Genomic DNA, 16,672 nt, shown 5'->3' with positions numbered 1-16,672 from the left:
TCCTGCCAAACTTTACAACAGGAGTGTATTGCCGGAGGATTATTGTTTGGTCGCCAGACCAGGATTTGTGTTGACAATAAAAATAATGTTTCCACATTGGATTACACTTTTTAACTTGTGATTATTTCTGTACTGCATCACCTCTGCACCTGTTAATAAATCAGCAGCCACTTTGCCACAAAACAAATAAAACACAATCAATGCATTCATATGCAATTTTATTTGGTCAGTTCTGAGAGGGCATCAACAACTTGTTGGATGTTGTTGCGCTGTTTTGGGTGATCGATCTGGCTCATGACATCCAGTTCACCAACTATATTTATTAATGTGGAGGGCAGACACGCGTTGTCTTCGGACATAGCTGGGATCAAAAAAAGGTCAGGAATTAATTCAGTTAGACATTTAAGCAGTTCACTTGCTCTTCATGTTTAACTTTAGCATAGTTTTTTTTTACAGCAAGGGTATTCTCAAACAGCTGCTTTAATACTATAACAAGGGTAGTTCGTGGTAAGTGGTTTTATACAGAACTGTAAACCCACAAGAGATATACAACATGACAGAGCAGACACAGCCAAAAACAATAATAAAAAAGCTGGAGTGAAGCGGTTTTAAATTTAAGAAGAAAATGTCGATCTGGCGGCCATCTTGTTTTACAAAAGAACACCATTTTACCACATTTGAATTCCATTGTCCCCAGGATGATGCCTACCAAGTTCAGAGTTAGCTGGTTAAATGGTGTGCAAACAGAAGCAGTTTGATGTTTGGGCGCGTTTTGGCGAATGTGGTGGCAGCCATTTTGACAGTCAGATTTAACACAGCAACTTCTGCTTCACAAACTTGAAGCAGGTTTGGTTGCTGATGACATATGCAAAGTTTCAGATCAATCGGTTCACCGGTTCCCAAGAAGAACATTTTGAAAAGCATCTTGGTTGACACAGGAGTGCAAATTTTTTTGCATCTGAACTAATCTACATGGGATGATACCTCCCAAGTTTCATTTTTTTTTGTGATACAACTTTCCTTAGGCCTCTACCACTGTACCAAGGTTTGTGACTTTTCATGCAACGGTGTTGATTTTATACAACTTAAGTTTTCTAGGCGGAAGGAAAAAAAATAACTTGACGGCTTCCAAGGAGTTACTGTGAAATTTAAGACCATGTGACCTATGACCGTATTTCACATCTGGCATAGTACCCCATTGGCCTCTACTCGTATTTGTACTATATTGTACCAATATCGAAAAATCCAATATGGCAGCAAAACCATGTGACCTATGACCATCATTTTCACTCTAACACAACTTCCCAAACGCCTCTACCAGCCTACCAAGTTTTGTGAATTTTCGTGAAACAGTGTTGATTTTACGGACATATGAAAATTTGGCTCGAAAAATCCAATATGGCTGCCAAACCATGTGACTAATCAACTCCATTCTTTCGTTGACATTCATTTCCCATACTACTGTATGAAGTTTCATCACTCTACCACATTGTACCATAGAGAAACACTGCAATATATGCAAATTGACCATAGCTGAAATTTGATTGATTCACAGCGGCCATGTTTTTTTTATGCAGCGACTTGCTTTGAACAAATTTGACAGACAACCTTGTATGCAAAGTTTTGATTCAAATCAGCCTAACAGTTTCAGAGAAGAAGTCGTTGGCAGGCAATGTCATTTTTGGATAGAGGACATATGGTTTCCTAACCTACACCGCATGCAAACAGCAGCAGTTTAAAATTTGGGGAGGAAAAACGATAATAAATAAATAAATACATAAATAAATAAATATTTACAATAACAATAGGCTTCTCAAGTCAACTTGGAAGCCTAATAATTCATCCTTTGTAATTAAATGTAAAATAATAATAACTAGAGTTGCAAGCAACTTTACGGCTTCCAAGCAGTTAGCGTCAAATTTAAGCGCATTGGTTGTTATAGATGAAACGTTATCATCACATATCATTTTGGACACAGTTGACTGTGTCAATCTTGGCAAAAATATTGGAATCACTGGTTAGTAGCAAATTACAATGTTATTTGGATGCAAACAATATTCTAACTAGCTTTTACAGTGAAATGCATTTAAGCAATCAGCTTCATTCAATTGCAGGCATTAGTTCCCTGAGGCCTGCACAACTCAGAAGTTTGAAGAATTTATATGCAGCGGTGTTTGTGTTACAGAAAAACATTTGGATAAAACATCTCTATGTCCATTATGTGACCAATGAGCACCATCTAGTGATACATTTTTGATAGAGCATATATGTGTTTTTATATTTGCATATCTGCAATCTTTATGGAGTAATAAGCATGTTTTAAAATTGAACTTTAGTAGATGTCAAAGGTCATGGTCATTGAAACTTTTTGATAGAGCATAGATGTGTTCCTATATGTCTTGTATACCAACCATGGCAATGGTGCTAGTGTTATGAAATGTGCAAAATGTCGCCAAAATATCAGTATACCATCCATGTGACCAATCAACTCCATTTAGTGGTGGGGATTACTTCCCATAGGTCTGTAGAACTGTGTAAAGTTTGAAGAGTTTCAATGCAACAGTGTTCTTGTTATGCAATACGCAAAATGTGGGCGAAACGTCAATATGGCCGCCAACCATGTGACCAATCAGCTTCATTAAGTTACTGACATTACTTCAGTCCTCTAACATTATACAAAGTTTCATAAGACTACTGTATTGTACCACTGACATATACTGCAATATCTACAAAATGATCAACGCTGAAGTCTCATTGGCCCACAGCAGCCATGTTTTTTACTGTAGCAACTTGTAGACACTTGTATCTCCATCCCCGCCCCACCCCTTGTTCGCTATATTTTTCACATACCTTGTAATAGTAGTACATGCTGATACATTATCTCCTGATCACTCGTTTTATCACCAAACTCCTCAATAATGCGATCCAAGTCATTATTTTATTACTATAACATCTAAAAAAAGCTCTGCAAATGTCTGTGATATTCTTTGAGCGCTGGATGCAGAAGCAGCTATCTTGTTTGGTTATGTCCGTGTTATCTATGTGGTGTTGGGGCTATGTGTATTCATGAGATACGCCCCTTTTTTTCTGCTACTCTCGGCTCCTATCGGTCTCACTCGGCCATTGAATGGTTCTCGACTTTTTCCGGAGGAAAAACGACTAGAGACCTGTTTTTTATGTCTTTTTGATGATGTCGGACAGGGTCCGACATTGGACCGGAAAGGGAAAATTGCAATGTCGGACCAGGTCCAACATAGGACCGCAAAAGGTTAAAACATGCAAATAACCAAACAAATATCGTATTAAACATAATTTATATATTGATATGAGTAGTGTCTCAGCTTCCCTCCAGCATGTAACAATGCCTGACTTGAAGAAACATTTTGTGCTCTCTTCCCCATGGTTGCCATGGCAGCTGTCAGCAGTGGTTGGAATATGTAATTGCAGTGGTAAAAAAATCTATCATGGCAGCTGTCAGCAGTGGTCTAAGGCATTATTAACTGTAATGTTCACGTTTGACCTTTAGGAAAGGTCAGAGGTCAGGGGCGATTACATTTTTTCATAGACTGCATAGGACTTCCTATATGTCCTCAATAATAACTATGGCCTTATCGGCATTCACTAAGGAGTTAAAATTTCAACGCGTAAATTCCAATATGGCCACCACGCCGTGTGAGCAATCTGTTTCAATCTTCAGCAGTTATTACTTTCCAATGCTCTGTACAATTGTGTTGACATTGAAGAGCATAAGTGCAATGGTATTCTTGTTATGGGTTGCAAAAGTTTTTTTTTAACAATTATCAATATAATATAATATAATATAATAAACCATGTGACCAAAATGTGTCATTTTCATATCACCAGCACTTCACGTGAGTCTCTATGGTCATATAAAGTTTCATGACTGTAGTGTATTGCACCTCTGATTTATGCACGAATGTATGAAAACAGAGCCGTCGTGAAATGGTTATTTGTGCGCCGCAGCCATGTTTTTTAAGAAAAAATCTTGCATTGAACAAGCGTAAGAAAAGGACCTTGCCGTGAACATGCGTGCCAATTTAGGTGTCGATCGACGTTGCGGTTTAAGACAAGAAGATTGTTGAATATTTGGCGCCAATCCAGCGTTGCGGGCAAACTAATTGTTCAATCAACGTCGATTGAACATATGTTTTTATAGGCCATTGCTACACTATCTGCTGCTATTGTCATAGTTCCACCTTAAGTTGTTTTTTAGGGCAAGAGTTTTGAAAAATTCCCAAAGTTTCCATGAGATCCAATATGGCGGTCGAACCATGTGACTTTCATTTTTGGACACCAGTTTGGTTATCTGCACATAGCCAGCTACCTACATACCCGATTTCATAATCCTGCGATAAGGTCTCGGAAGAAAGAATAATAATAATAATAATAATAATAATAATAATAATAATAATAATAATAATAATCCTAACAAAAACAATAGGCTTCCCCAGCCTACGGCTTGGAAGGCTAATAATCCTAACAAAAACAATAGGATTCTCCAGCCTACGGCTTGGAAGCCTAATAAAAAACTTATTTTTCTTAAAGGTCTACCTATTCAACTTTTTCTGAATTGCACATTTGTGTTTTGATAGACAGTCTAGCCAGCACTACCTTGCTACAGTTTCTTTTTTATTTTTTAAATTAATCCCAATAGAACAGTTATGGTGCCAGCGGCTGATGCCTATTCCTTTTTTTACGTTTAGTCACTAGTGTTTTCAGAAAACAAAGTGAAATAAAAAGAAAAGGACTTAGGGCTGGGCCCAGGTACAGTTTTGTGTCACACCCGACACCGGCACTATATATGCGAGACCGTTTTGTCTAACATTGATATAATAAATATATATCTGTTACTGATTCAATTTAAATCACTGATACATTACAGTGTGCTTTACATAATAGTTATATAAAGTTGAAATCCTAATACTGTATGAATTAATTTAGCAGTATAAGTTGAAAGTTATACACAAAGAGAAAGATAGGTGATCCCTTTTATTGGATTAACTAAACAATAATTGATCACAAGGTGAAAGTAGAAAAGAGAGATTGATGATGTTTACATTATGCAATACACAGAAATACTCAATCATGTAATAGAGTTTTCACATAAATTATTGGAACTTGTGGTGTGTGAAGAAAATAATACAGTGGGCTTTAGATTTTCTACAATTCCCCATTGGTATGGAATTGGCTAAACTAGGTGTAATCCGCATTCAATTCTGTATAGCTTTTAAAGAACTGGAGATACTTACGTTACTACGCGAGAGCACTGAATCGACCCCCAGGAGCATGGCTGGTAGTCTGGCTTAACATAGGTCTCTACACCGTCCTCCACCACGCAGCTCACTGTTCGAGTTACTACATACGCACAGTAGTTTCTGTGGGGGGAAAAAGGAATGTTTACTGTTGGGATTCAGGGAACACCATTAAAAAGCGATCAGTAACACACAAGCAGCTTATCATATTCATATTTTGACATGCAAAGGATATCAGTGGTTTGCACATCTGTAATTGATTGCAGTACTCCCTGTGCTTTATTGTCTTTAGTTATTTTAATGAGGGGGTCAATAAATCATCAATATTTCATCATTGAAAGAAAACACCACAGATTATAAAAAATATATATATATTGCTTGGGGTAGTGCATGATAAATGAGAATGTAATGCCCACCCTTGGGCTCAGGCTTTGCCCTCTGGGTTTACGTAGCATCACACTCCTTGGGTGGACATTAAATGCTCATATCACACACTACCCCATGCACTATTAGAACATAAGAACATAAGAAAGTTTACAAACGAGAGGAGGCCATTCAGCCCATCTTGCTCGTTTGGTTGTTAGTAGCTTATTGATCCCAGAATCTCATCAAGCAGCTTCTTGAAGGATCCCAGGGTGTCAGCTTCAACAACATTACTGGGGAGTTGGTTCCAGACCCTCACAATTCTCTGTGTAAAAAAGTGACTCCTATTTTCTATTCTGAATGCCCCTTTATCTAATCTCCCTTTGTGACCCCTGGTCCTTGTTTCTTTTTTCAGGTCAAAAAAGTCCCCTGGGTCGACATTGTCTATACCTTTTAGGATTTTGAATGTTCGAATCAGATCGCCGCGTAGTCTTCTTTGTTCAAGACTGAATAGATTCAATTCTTTTAGCCTGTCTGCATACGACATGCCTTTTAAACCCGGGATAATTCTGGTTGCTCTTCTTTGCACTCTTTCTAGAGCAGCAATATCCTTTTTGTAATGAGGTGACCAGAACTGAACACAGTATTCTAGGTGAGGTCTTACTAATGCATTGTAAAGTGTTATCATTACTTCCCTTGATTTAAATTCAACACTTCCCACAATATATCCGAGCATCTTGTTGGCCTTTTTTATAGTTTCCCTACAATGTCTAGATGAAGACATTTCTGAGTCAACATAAACTCCTAGGTCTTTTTCATAGTTCCCTTCTTCAATTTCATTATCTCCCATATGATATTCATAATGCACATTTTTCTCTATTATATTTCATTTGCCATGTGTCTGCCCAGTTCTGAATGCTGTCTAGATCATTTTGAATGACCTTTGCTGCTGCAACAGTGTTTGCCACTCCTCCTATTTTTGTGTCATCTGCAAATTTAACAAGTTTGCTTACTATACCAGAATCTAAATCATTAATGTAGATTAGGAATAGTAGAGGACCTAACACTGATCCCTGTGGTACACCACTGGTTACCTCGCTCCATTTTGAGGTTTCTCCTCTAATCAGTACTTTCTGTTTTCTACATGTTAACCACTCCCTAATCCATGTGCATGCATTTCCTTGACTCCCTACTGCGTTCAGTTTGAGAATTAATCTTTTATGCAGCACTTTGTCAAAAGCTTTTTTGCTCATCTTGATAAATTCAAGGAGAACATGGGAGCGTACTTGGAGGAACAAGGCGAGCGGTTCCACCAGGATATACTGGATTTGAACGCCGCTACCAAGAACAGTATAACGAGAACATGATAGGAGACTACATTTGGGGGCTGATTCGTGAAAGTGATTTACAGTATAATCGAAATCTCGAATGCTGAGCTACTCACTTCTAAATCTTTTGTAGTCATTTTTGTATTACTTTAGTATAAATACATATTAATTTGGATTCATATGTTGTTTTTTCTGACTTTATGTGAACAAAAAGACACAAATTTGCCTGTTTTCTCATTGGAAATAGGTAAATTTCAAAATATCACTGTCCTGGTCACAAAAGCAAAGTTTGTGGGGAATAATAGCCATTTTCTATACTTTTGAGGCATAAGCAATTAGGAAATAACACTTACTACCCAGGAACAAAAATTGTGTTACATAGTGTAATCTACTACCACTAACATATGCGTATACCTGGAATCAGAAGGTAGCAAAGGGCCCACTATGTCCATTGCAATGTGTTCAAAGGGGGTGGAAATAAATCGGCAGTGGGACCAAAGGGGCGGGGCGCACTCGACCTGGCGCTACTCACTGGCAGTCTGGGCATGTGGCTACATATTTTGACACATCAGTATAAATTCCTGCCCAATAGAATTGAGCCAATATTCGCTCCCTTTTCTTGTCAGCTCCGAGGTGCTCCGCAAAAGGGATATCATGTGCCAGCCTCATGACCTCGGGCCGGCAAGACGGGGGAACCAATACTTGTGTTACAAGCTGTCCTGTGCCCACGGCTAGGTTTACCCTATACAGTAATTGCCCCTTGATACTGAAGTGTGGAAATACTAGCGCCCCCGTGCCGTCAACATCCTTACCTTCAATAGACTGGATCTGTCACCAAGCATGCACTAGTGACGGGTCATTAGGCTTGCCCTACACTATGTCTGCGCTTGAGTGCCACATGTCCGGTATATTGCGTATAATACGTTCTCCCACCAGACCCCAGCCTTGACTCAGTGATCAGCAATGGCCTATAAAAAACATATTTGGCGCTGGATTGGCGCAAAATATTCAACAATCTTCTTGTCTTAAACCGCAATGTCAATTGACACCTAAATTGGCACACATGTTCATGACCAGGTCCTTTCTACCGTTTGTAAAATCCAAACTTTTTCATGGTCGTGGCATGCAAATAACCGTTTCACAACGGCTCTATTTTCATACATTCGTGCATAAATCCAAGGTGCAATACACTACAGTCATGAAACTTTATATGACCATAGAGACTCACGTGAAGTACTGGTGATATGAAAATTGTACATTTTGGTCACATGGTTTGGCGGCCATATTGATAATTGTAAAAAAACTTTTGCAACCCATAACAAGAACACAATTGCACTTATGCTCTTCAATGTCAACACAATTGCACAGACCATTGGAAAGTAATAACTGCTGAAGTTTGAAACAGACTGCTCACACGGCGTAGTGGCCATATTGGAATTTACGTTGAAATTTTAACTCCTAGGGTGTGCCGACAGGGTCATACTTATAATGGAACACGTATAGGAAGTCATATGTGCTCTATGAAAAAATGTCATCGTCCGTGACCTCTGACCTCTCCTAAAGATCAAAAGTGATGTATGACATCATCAACATACGCAACTGGCTATAAAACTGCACACTGCGACAGCGTGTGGAAGCGACAGTGTGGGAGAAGTACAGTCGTGGACAAGTACAACACAGTTAGAAGCAGAAAGGAGGGTACACACTGTATAGGAAAGACAGGCAGGACAGAAGAGGTGGAGCGGTAGCACTATACATAAGAAATAGTCTTGAAGCCCAGGTGTTAAATCAGGACAAAGAAAACAACGCCGAATCAATATGGGTCAAAATAATGGACAAAAATTCAAAGGGCATAATAATAGGAGCATGTATAGACCGCCAAATTCAGACGCTGAGCAAAATAATCTGTTGTACAATGACATTCGAAATGCGTGTAGAAAAGGAGAAGCCATACTAATGGGGGATTTCAACTTCCCCCATATAAAATGGGAGAACCCGGTGGGGAGCACAACGGACAAAATTGAAATGGTGGAAATGACAAATGACTGCTTCCTAACGCAATTTGTCAAGGCACCGACTAGAGGGGAGGCATGCCTTGATTTAGTCTTTTCAAATAACGAAGACAGAATAACTAAAACAGAGGTCAGAGAGCCATTGGCAAACTTAGACCACAACATGGTCTCATTTGAAGTATTTTTTAAAACCCCAAAAGTAATGACTAAAGCTAAGGTTTACAATTTTAGAAAAGCAAACTATGAAAGTATGAAACAGAGACTAACAGAAGTAGATTGGAGTAAAATAGAGAAAACATCGACAGAAAAAGGATGGCTGTTTTTTAAAAATGTAGTACTAGAGGCGCAAAACAATTACATACCAAAAGTAGACAAAACTAAATCTAAAACAAAATGGCCAAAATGGTTTAATAGATCAATTAAAAAAAATATTCAGCAAAAAAAGGCACTTTACAGAGCATTTAAAAGGGACCAAAACAAAGTACACAGAAAGAGTACCTGGAACTGCAAACACAAAGTCAAAAAGGAAGTTAGAAAGGCCAAGAGAGAGAGATAGAAATCAATATTGCTAAGGGGGCTAAAACCAATTCCAAAATGTTTTTCCAATATTATAACAGCAAGAGAACATTCAAAGAGGAGGTTAAATGTCTAAGAGACACAAATGTCAAAATCATAGATGAAGAAAAAAAAAATAGCAAATATATTTAAATGATTACTTTTCAAAGATTTTTACAAAGGAGAATACGGACAACATGCCCCACATGTCGACCTGTTCCTATCCAATTTTAAATAACTTTAGCATAACAGAGGCAGAAGTGTTAAAGGGACTAGGAGCTCTTAAAATAAACAAATCCCCTGGGCCGGATGAGATCCTCCCAATAGCACTCAAAGAAATGAAAGAAGTTATTTACAAATCGCTAACCAAGATCATGCAACAGTCTCTTGACACAGGGGTTGTACCAACAGACTGGAAAATTGCAAACGTAATACCAATCCACAAAAAGGGAGACAAAACCGAACCAGGTAACTACAGACCAATAAGCCTATTATATGTAAACTTATGGAAACTATAATAAGATCTAAAATGGAAAATTACCTATATGGTAACAATATCCTGGGAGACAGTTAGCATGGTTTTAGGAAAGGGAGATCGTGTCTAACTAACCTGCTTGACTTTTTTGAGGATGCAACATTGACAATGGATAATTGCAAAGCATACAACATGTTTTATTTAGATTTCCAGAAAGCTTTTGACAAAGTCCCGCATAAAAGATTAATTCTCAAACTGAACACAGTAGGGATTCAAGGAAATGCATGCACATGGATTAGGGAGTGGTTAACTTGTAGAAAACAGAAAGTACTGATTAGAGAAGAAAACTCAAAATGGAGTGAGGTAACCAGTGGTGTACCACAGGGATCAGTATTAGGTCCTCTGCTATTCCTAATCTACTTTAATGATTTAGATTCTGGTATAGTAAGCAAACTTGTTAAACTTGCAGACGACACAAAAATAGGAGGAGTGGCAAACACTGTTGCAGCAGCAAGGTCATTCAAAATGATCTAGACAGCATTAAGAACTGGGCAGTCACATGTCAAATGAAATTTAATAGAGAAAAGTGTAAAGTATTGCATGCAGGCAATAAAAATGTGCATTATAAATATCATATGGGAGATACTGAAATTGAAGAAGGGATCTATGAAAAAGACCTAGGAGTTTATGTTGACTCAGAAATGTCTTCATCTTGTCTTCATTTAGACAATGTGCGGAAGTTATAAAAAAGGCCAACAAGATGCTCAGATATATTGTGAGAAATGTTGAATTTAAATCAAGGGAAGTAATGTTAAAACTTTACAATGCATTAGTAAGACCTCACCTAGAATATTGTGTTCAGTTCTGGTCACCCCGTTACACAAAGGATATTATTGCTCTAGAAAGAGTGCAAAGTGGACACTCCCCTCCTTGATGTAAACAAACCCGCATCTCTCAGCACCCGTCTGTGTGTCAATGGCATTGCAATCAACCAGAGCTGTGGCGCAGCCGCTGTTTGAGTTCGGCGCAGCATCCCCAGGCTGGGCGAAAATGCTGCTCAGCTGGTCGCTTAGCAACGCATCTCCTGCTGCGCCTCACAGCTGATTTCTCTAAGGCAAACACACTTGCGTAGGAACCAGTGACCCGGCTCCCTGTCACAGGCCACCATTATTTTCTCCATTGAATGAGTACCCCTTCATCAAACAGTCTACTTCATAATTTCATTGCTCAAATGTAAAACCCCACCATCTACATCCCAGCACATCTCCACTCTGGCACGCACTTGCCGATTCTTCCTGAGCAACATCCGAAGAATCCGACCCTTCCTCACCAACTATGCTACCCAGCTCCTGGTCCAGGCCCTGGTACTCTCCCGCCTAGACTACTGCAACTCCCTCCTGGCTGGCCTCCCTGCGTCCGCCACCCGTCCGCTCCAGCTCATCCAGAACTCTGCTGCCCGCCTGGTATTCTCTCTGCCTCGCCCACGCTACTCCACTACTCCGCTCGCTCCACTGGCTCCTGATCACCGCTCGCATCCAGTTCAAGACTCTTGTACTAGCCTACAGATGCCTTGACCAGACTGCACCCAGCTACAGGTACCTCTAGACCCTCATCTCTCCCTACACCCCCACTCGACCTCTCCGCTCTGCCTGCACTAGAAGACTGGCTCTACCTCCGCTACGCTCCCCTGCCTCCACAGCCCGCTCCTTCTCCACCCTTGCTCCGCAGTGGTGGAACGACCTTCCTACAGATGTCAGGACTGCCCAGTCCCTGACCACATTCCGGCGCCTCCTTAAGACTCACCTCTTCAAACAGCACCTGTAGAACTCCTCTGTTGTATCCTGGGACACTATCACCCTTCATTTAAATGTGCTTTATTTTGCTCCTATCTGCCCCGTATTTTACTGCATTTAATCCTGTACTTCAGAATATTGTAATCTGCCAAGTGTTTTACCTGTACTATTTTGTACTTAATCATATCCTGATGTAACTATCACTATTTAATCATATCCTGATGTAACTATCACTATTATCTTGCTGTATTATTGAATTGTGGTTTGTCACACTTGAACAAAAATTATTGTATTTCTTGCTCTTATTGTATTACTTGTATTGTAACACTTGAAATATATTTGCTTTTTTATTGTAAGTCGCCCTGGATAAGGGCGTCTGCTAAGAAATAAATAATAATAATAATAATAATAATAATAATAATAATAATAATAATAATAATAATAAAACAGCAAAACAAGCAGACTGCCAAACAGCCTAAAGCGTTCAAACAAGTGACATCTAACATACAAGTAAACCACGTACAGTCCAGTTGGACGCAAATGTACCATTCTCTGCTTCATGAATGACGTTAAAACTAAAGTACTTTGGGATACAGGAGCACAAGTGTGTATGGTCTCTGATTATTGGTGAAGGGAAAACCTGCCACATTTACAAATTCGCAAACTGGAAGAACTGCTGGAAGTTAGAGAGGGGCTTGACATCAGAGCTGCAAATGGAACAACAATTCCATTCAAGGGGTGGATCCAGATTGAGTTCCGTTTAGAAGAAGATGACAACGCCTTGATTGTGCCTGTCTTGGTGAGTGTACACGAACTTGAAACACCTATTATTGGCTATAATGTTATTGAGGAGATAGTTAAAACTAAAAATAGCAGCACACAAAAAAACCCTTTTCGTGTAGTTGACAAACTTGCAACTGCTCCACCGTATCTGATGTACAAAGATGTACAGACACTTCATCTTAACAACTAGCACACCAGAAAACCTGTGCACAATCAAAGTTGTAACTGTTCCAAATGGTAAAACAACCTATGTAAAGTGTTGGGCAATACTGGTATTGGCTCAGAGGGGATGATAACAATCTTCGAACCTGATGAAACTGCGTCCATTCTGGAAGATCTTAATATCCAAGAAGCGATAGTTAGATTACCCAAAGGACCAACCTGCTCTATAACAATCCCAGTTCACAACCCAACACGGCATGATATACCTTTGAATAGTCAAACACTGCTTGGGAAATTGCAATTGATCAGATCACAATTTCCCATTGATATGGAGACAATGAGGAATGCCTCTGGTAGCACACCACTACAGAAAAGCAGTGTAATTTCTATTTCAGGAATGCAGAGTCAATATGAGAGTGACACAAGACCTATGAGTGACACAGGAAATTGGGAACCGCCTGTCAACCTGGGCCACCTGAATGTGACAGAGAGAGATCGTCCGGTGTGTGCTGAAGCAAGAGTCGAAAGCTTTCTCTCGAAACCAGGATGATATGGGCGAAGTTGACACTTTAAAAATGCAAATAAAGTTAAAAGACTTCCAAGCGGTCCAGAAAGCTTATAATTCTATTCCTAAACCATTGTACAAGGAAGTAAAAGAATATTTACAGGACCTAATAGCACGTAGCTGGATAACAAAGTCCAACTCTCCGTATTCGTCGCCCATTGTCTGTGTCCGCAAAAAGGACGGCTCTCTGAGACTCTGTATCGATTACCGAGAGCTGAATAAGAAGACCATCCCGGACAGACAGCCGATACCTCGGATCCAGGATATCTTGGACAGTCTTGGTGGGAAGTCATGGTTTTCCGTCTTGGATCAGGGTAAGGCTTACCATCAAGGTTTTTTGGAGGAAGAAAGCAGACACCTGACAGCCTTCATAACACCATGGGGCCTTTATGAACGGACCAGGATACTGTATGGCTTGATGAATGCTCCTGCAGCATTTCAAAGGTGTATGGAGGGGTGTCTGGAAGGTTTGAGGGAAGAGGTTTGTGTACCCTATTTAGACGATGTCTTAGTCTACAGTGAGACATTTGAAGACCATGTTGAAAACTTGAGAAAAGTTCTTCAAAGACTTCAGAAGTATGGCATCAAACTAAGGGCTGATAAATGTGAAATATTTAAAAGAGAAGATAGGTATCTGGGGATGATAATTTCAGAAGAGGGGTACAAGATGGACCCAAATGACATCAAAGCTGTGCATGCCATCAGAGACCAGACGCCTAGAACAGTGGGTGAACTTCGCAAGATCCTCGGGTTTCTAAACTACTACTGAAAGTATCTCAGAAACTTTTCTAAAATTGTCAAACCTCTGTATGAATTACTTTCTGTTGAACCTCATCATGAAGTCAGTCCTAAGGTTAAAGGAGCAAACAAAAAGTGCATGCATACAAGAGGGAGGGGATCAGGCCAGGTTCTTTCACACCAGCCCATTGCTTGGTCAGCAGTACACCAGACCGTCCTGGACCAATTGGTAGACTGTCTAGTGCAACCACCAGTGATGGCTTACCCAGATTTTGCACTCCCATTCATAGCACATGTGGACGCATCAAACCATGGACTTGGTGCTGTGCTTTGTCAACGACAGAACAGTAAACTTAAAGTAATTGCTTATGGTTCCAGAACCCTTACTCTTGCTGAGAAAAATTATCACTTGCATTCTGGTAAATTGGAGTTTTTGGCTTTGAAATGGGCCATTACCGAAAAGTTTAGGGACTATCTGTATCATGCCATGTCGTTTACAGTCTTCAGTGATAATAACCCTTTAACATACATTCTTTCTTCAGCAAAACTCAATTCTACTGGACATCGATGGGTAGCGGAACTTGCTGATTACAACATTTCAATTAAGTATCGAGCTGGCAAGCATAATGTTGATGCTGATACTGTCTCAAGAATGCCAGTGGACATGGAAAAATATATAAGAATATATGAGTGTACAGAAGAAAGCTCCAAAGATGTTATCACTGCTGTCACACAAGCTGTGAGTATTCACAACAGTGGAGAAACTGCCTGGATCACAGCTGTTACCTCCAATACTTCTGCACTTCCTCACAATACACTTAACACCGACTTCACTCTTCAACCTCTAAGTTACCAAGAGTTGCAAATAGCTCAGCAAGAAGATCCAGCAATCGGTAAGGTTCTTCAATTTAAAAATTTGGGTCATAGACCAAATAATAGAGAAAGAAAACAAGAATCTAAGGAAACCACAGCTTTACTACGGGATTGGAATCAGTTGCAGAGAGACATGTACGGGATCCTGCGGCACAAAACTGAGACAAGATTCCAGCTGGTCTTGCCACAGAAATTCAAGCAGAAGGTTTTCCAGGAGCTGCATGAAGAAATGGGACATTTAGGAGCTGAGAGAGTAGTTTCACTCACAAGAGAAACATTCTATTGGCCATATATGCAACAGGACATTGAGCATTACATTGCTAAAGTTTGCAGGTGTGTTAAACAGAAAAAGCCTAACCAAGTGGTCAAATCACCATTAACCAGTATCATCACAACTGAACCTTTCGAGTTGGTTTCAATTGACTTCCTCCACCTGGAGAAAAGCAGAGGAGGCTATGAGTATATTCTTGTAATCGTGGACCATTTCACCAGATTTGTGCAAGCCTACCCAACAACTAATAAATCTGGGAAAACTGCTGCTGACAAAATTTTTAATGATTTTGTCTTGAGGTTTGGGTTTCCCAGAAGGCTTCATCATGACCAAGGAGGTGAGTTCGAGAACCAACTTTTTCATCGGTTGCAACAGTACTGCAAAGTTGCTAGGTCAAGCACAACGGCATACCATCCACAGGGAAATGGGCAGGTTGAGAGAATGAACAGGACTCTGTTAGCTATGTTGAGGACATTACCGGAGGATCAAAAATCAAATTGGAAGGAGTCACTTAACAAGGTAATCTATGCCTACAATTGCACTCGTCACAAGGCAACAGGATTTTCGCCTTTCCAGCTACTATTTGGCAGGTCTCCACGGTTACCAATTGATCTAATTGTCAGACTTTCCCCTGAGTCAACATCAACTAGTGCAAATCATGCCGATTACGTGGAAAAATTGCAACAAAAGATGCTGGAAGCCTTTGACCGGGCCTCCAAGTTTGTTAAGAAGTCGGCCGACCGTAGTAAGCGTTACCATGATCGTAAAGTACACAGTACTGTTCTTATACCAGGTGACAGAGTCTTGGTCAAAAACCTTAGTGAGTGTGGAGGGCCTGGAAAACTATGATCACTTTGGGAAGACAAAGTATACATGTCTACCTGTCTACGAATTAAAACCAGAGGGTGGAAAAGGCAAGAATAGAGTTTTGCACCGGACTCTCCTGCTGCCATGTGATTATTTGCCTGTAGAAACAACTGTGCAGAGGTCAAAGAAACCAAATTCCAGGGAAGCCAATGGGAACCCCAGGATTTGTCCCAAACAAAAGGTGGAAACTAGTGATAGTGAAAGCAACTCTGGATACACACATTGCTTTGTCCTATTATTACCTACGGGTGAGAACCAAGTAGAACCCAGTGAGATGCAAGGAAATGTCTTAAATCCCGAAGCAGGTTTATTCTATCCTAGTGCACATCATTCAGAGGATGGAAATGAGAGCTACAACATTCCAGAGTCACCCCCTGGGGAATGCAACAGCCAACGTAGTCCAGAAGAACAAGAGGACATCGGCCATGATGACATCACAGAACCTGCAGTACTTGCAGAAACATCGGATGAAGAGGCCCAAGCATCACAGAGCCAAACAAGAACTTAGCCCATCAGGAACAGGAGCGCAAGGCAACTCTTCACATACGATCAGCTTGGAAGACCTAGTTACAGATGTTGGGACACAGCTATTCATGCTATCAACAGACTGGGAG

At 40.2% G+C, this 16,672-nt stretch overlaps 1 protein-coding gene across 2 annotated transcripts in view; it reads right to left on the bottom strand.

The window, feature by feature from the left end:
* LOC117402287 (EMILIN-1-A-like) overlaps positions 1 to 16,672 on the bottom strand; it is an 86,328-nt gene that overhangs the window by 54,206 nt on the left and 15,450 nt on the right. For both annotated transcript variants that reach the window (XM_059024752.1, XM_059024753.1), the window contains exon 2: positions 5,271 to 5,396. In XM_059024752.1, coding sequence (XP_058880735.1) covers positions 5,271 to 5,396 — 126 coding nt within the window. The remainder of the gene's footprint in view (positions 1 to 5,270; positions 5,397 to 16,672) is intronic.

This window comes from Acipenser ruthenus, chromosome 5, assembly GCF_902713425.1.
Source record: "Acipenser ruthenus chromosome 5, fAciRut3.2 maternal haplotype, whole genome shotgun sequence".
Lineage (NCBI taxonomy): Eukaryota > Metazoa > Chordata > Actinopteri > Acipenseriformes > Acipenseridae > Acipenser > Acipenser ruthenus.
This window is presented reverse-complemented; position numbering and strand designations above follow the sequence as displayed.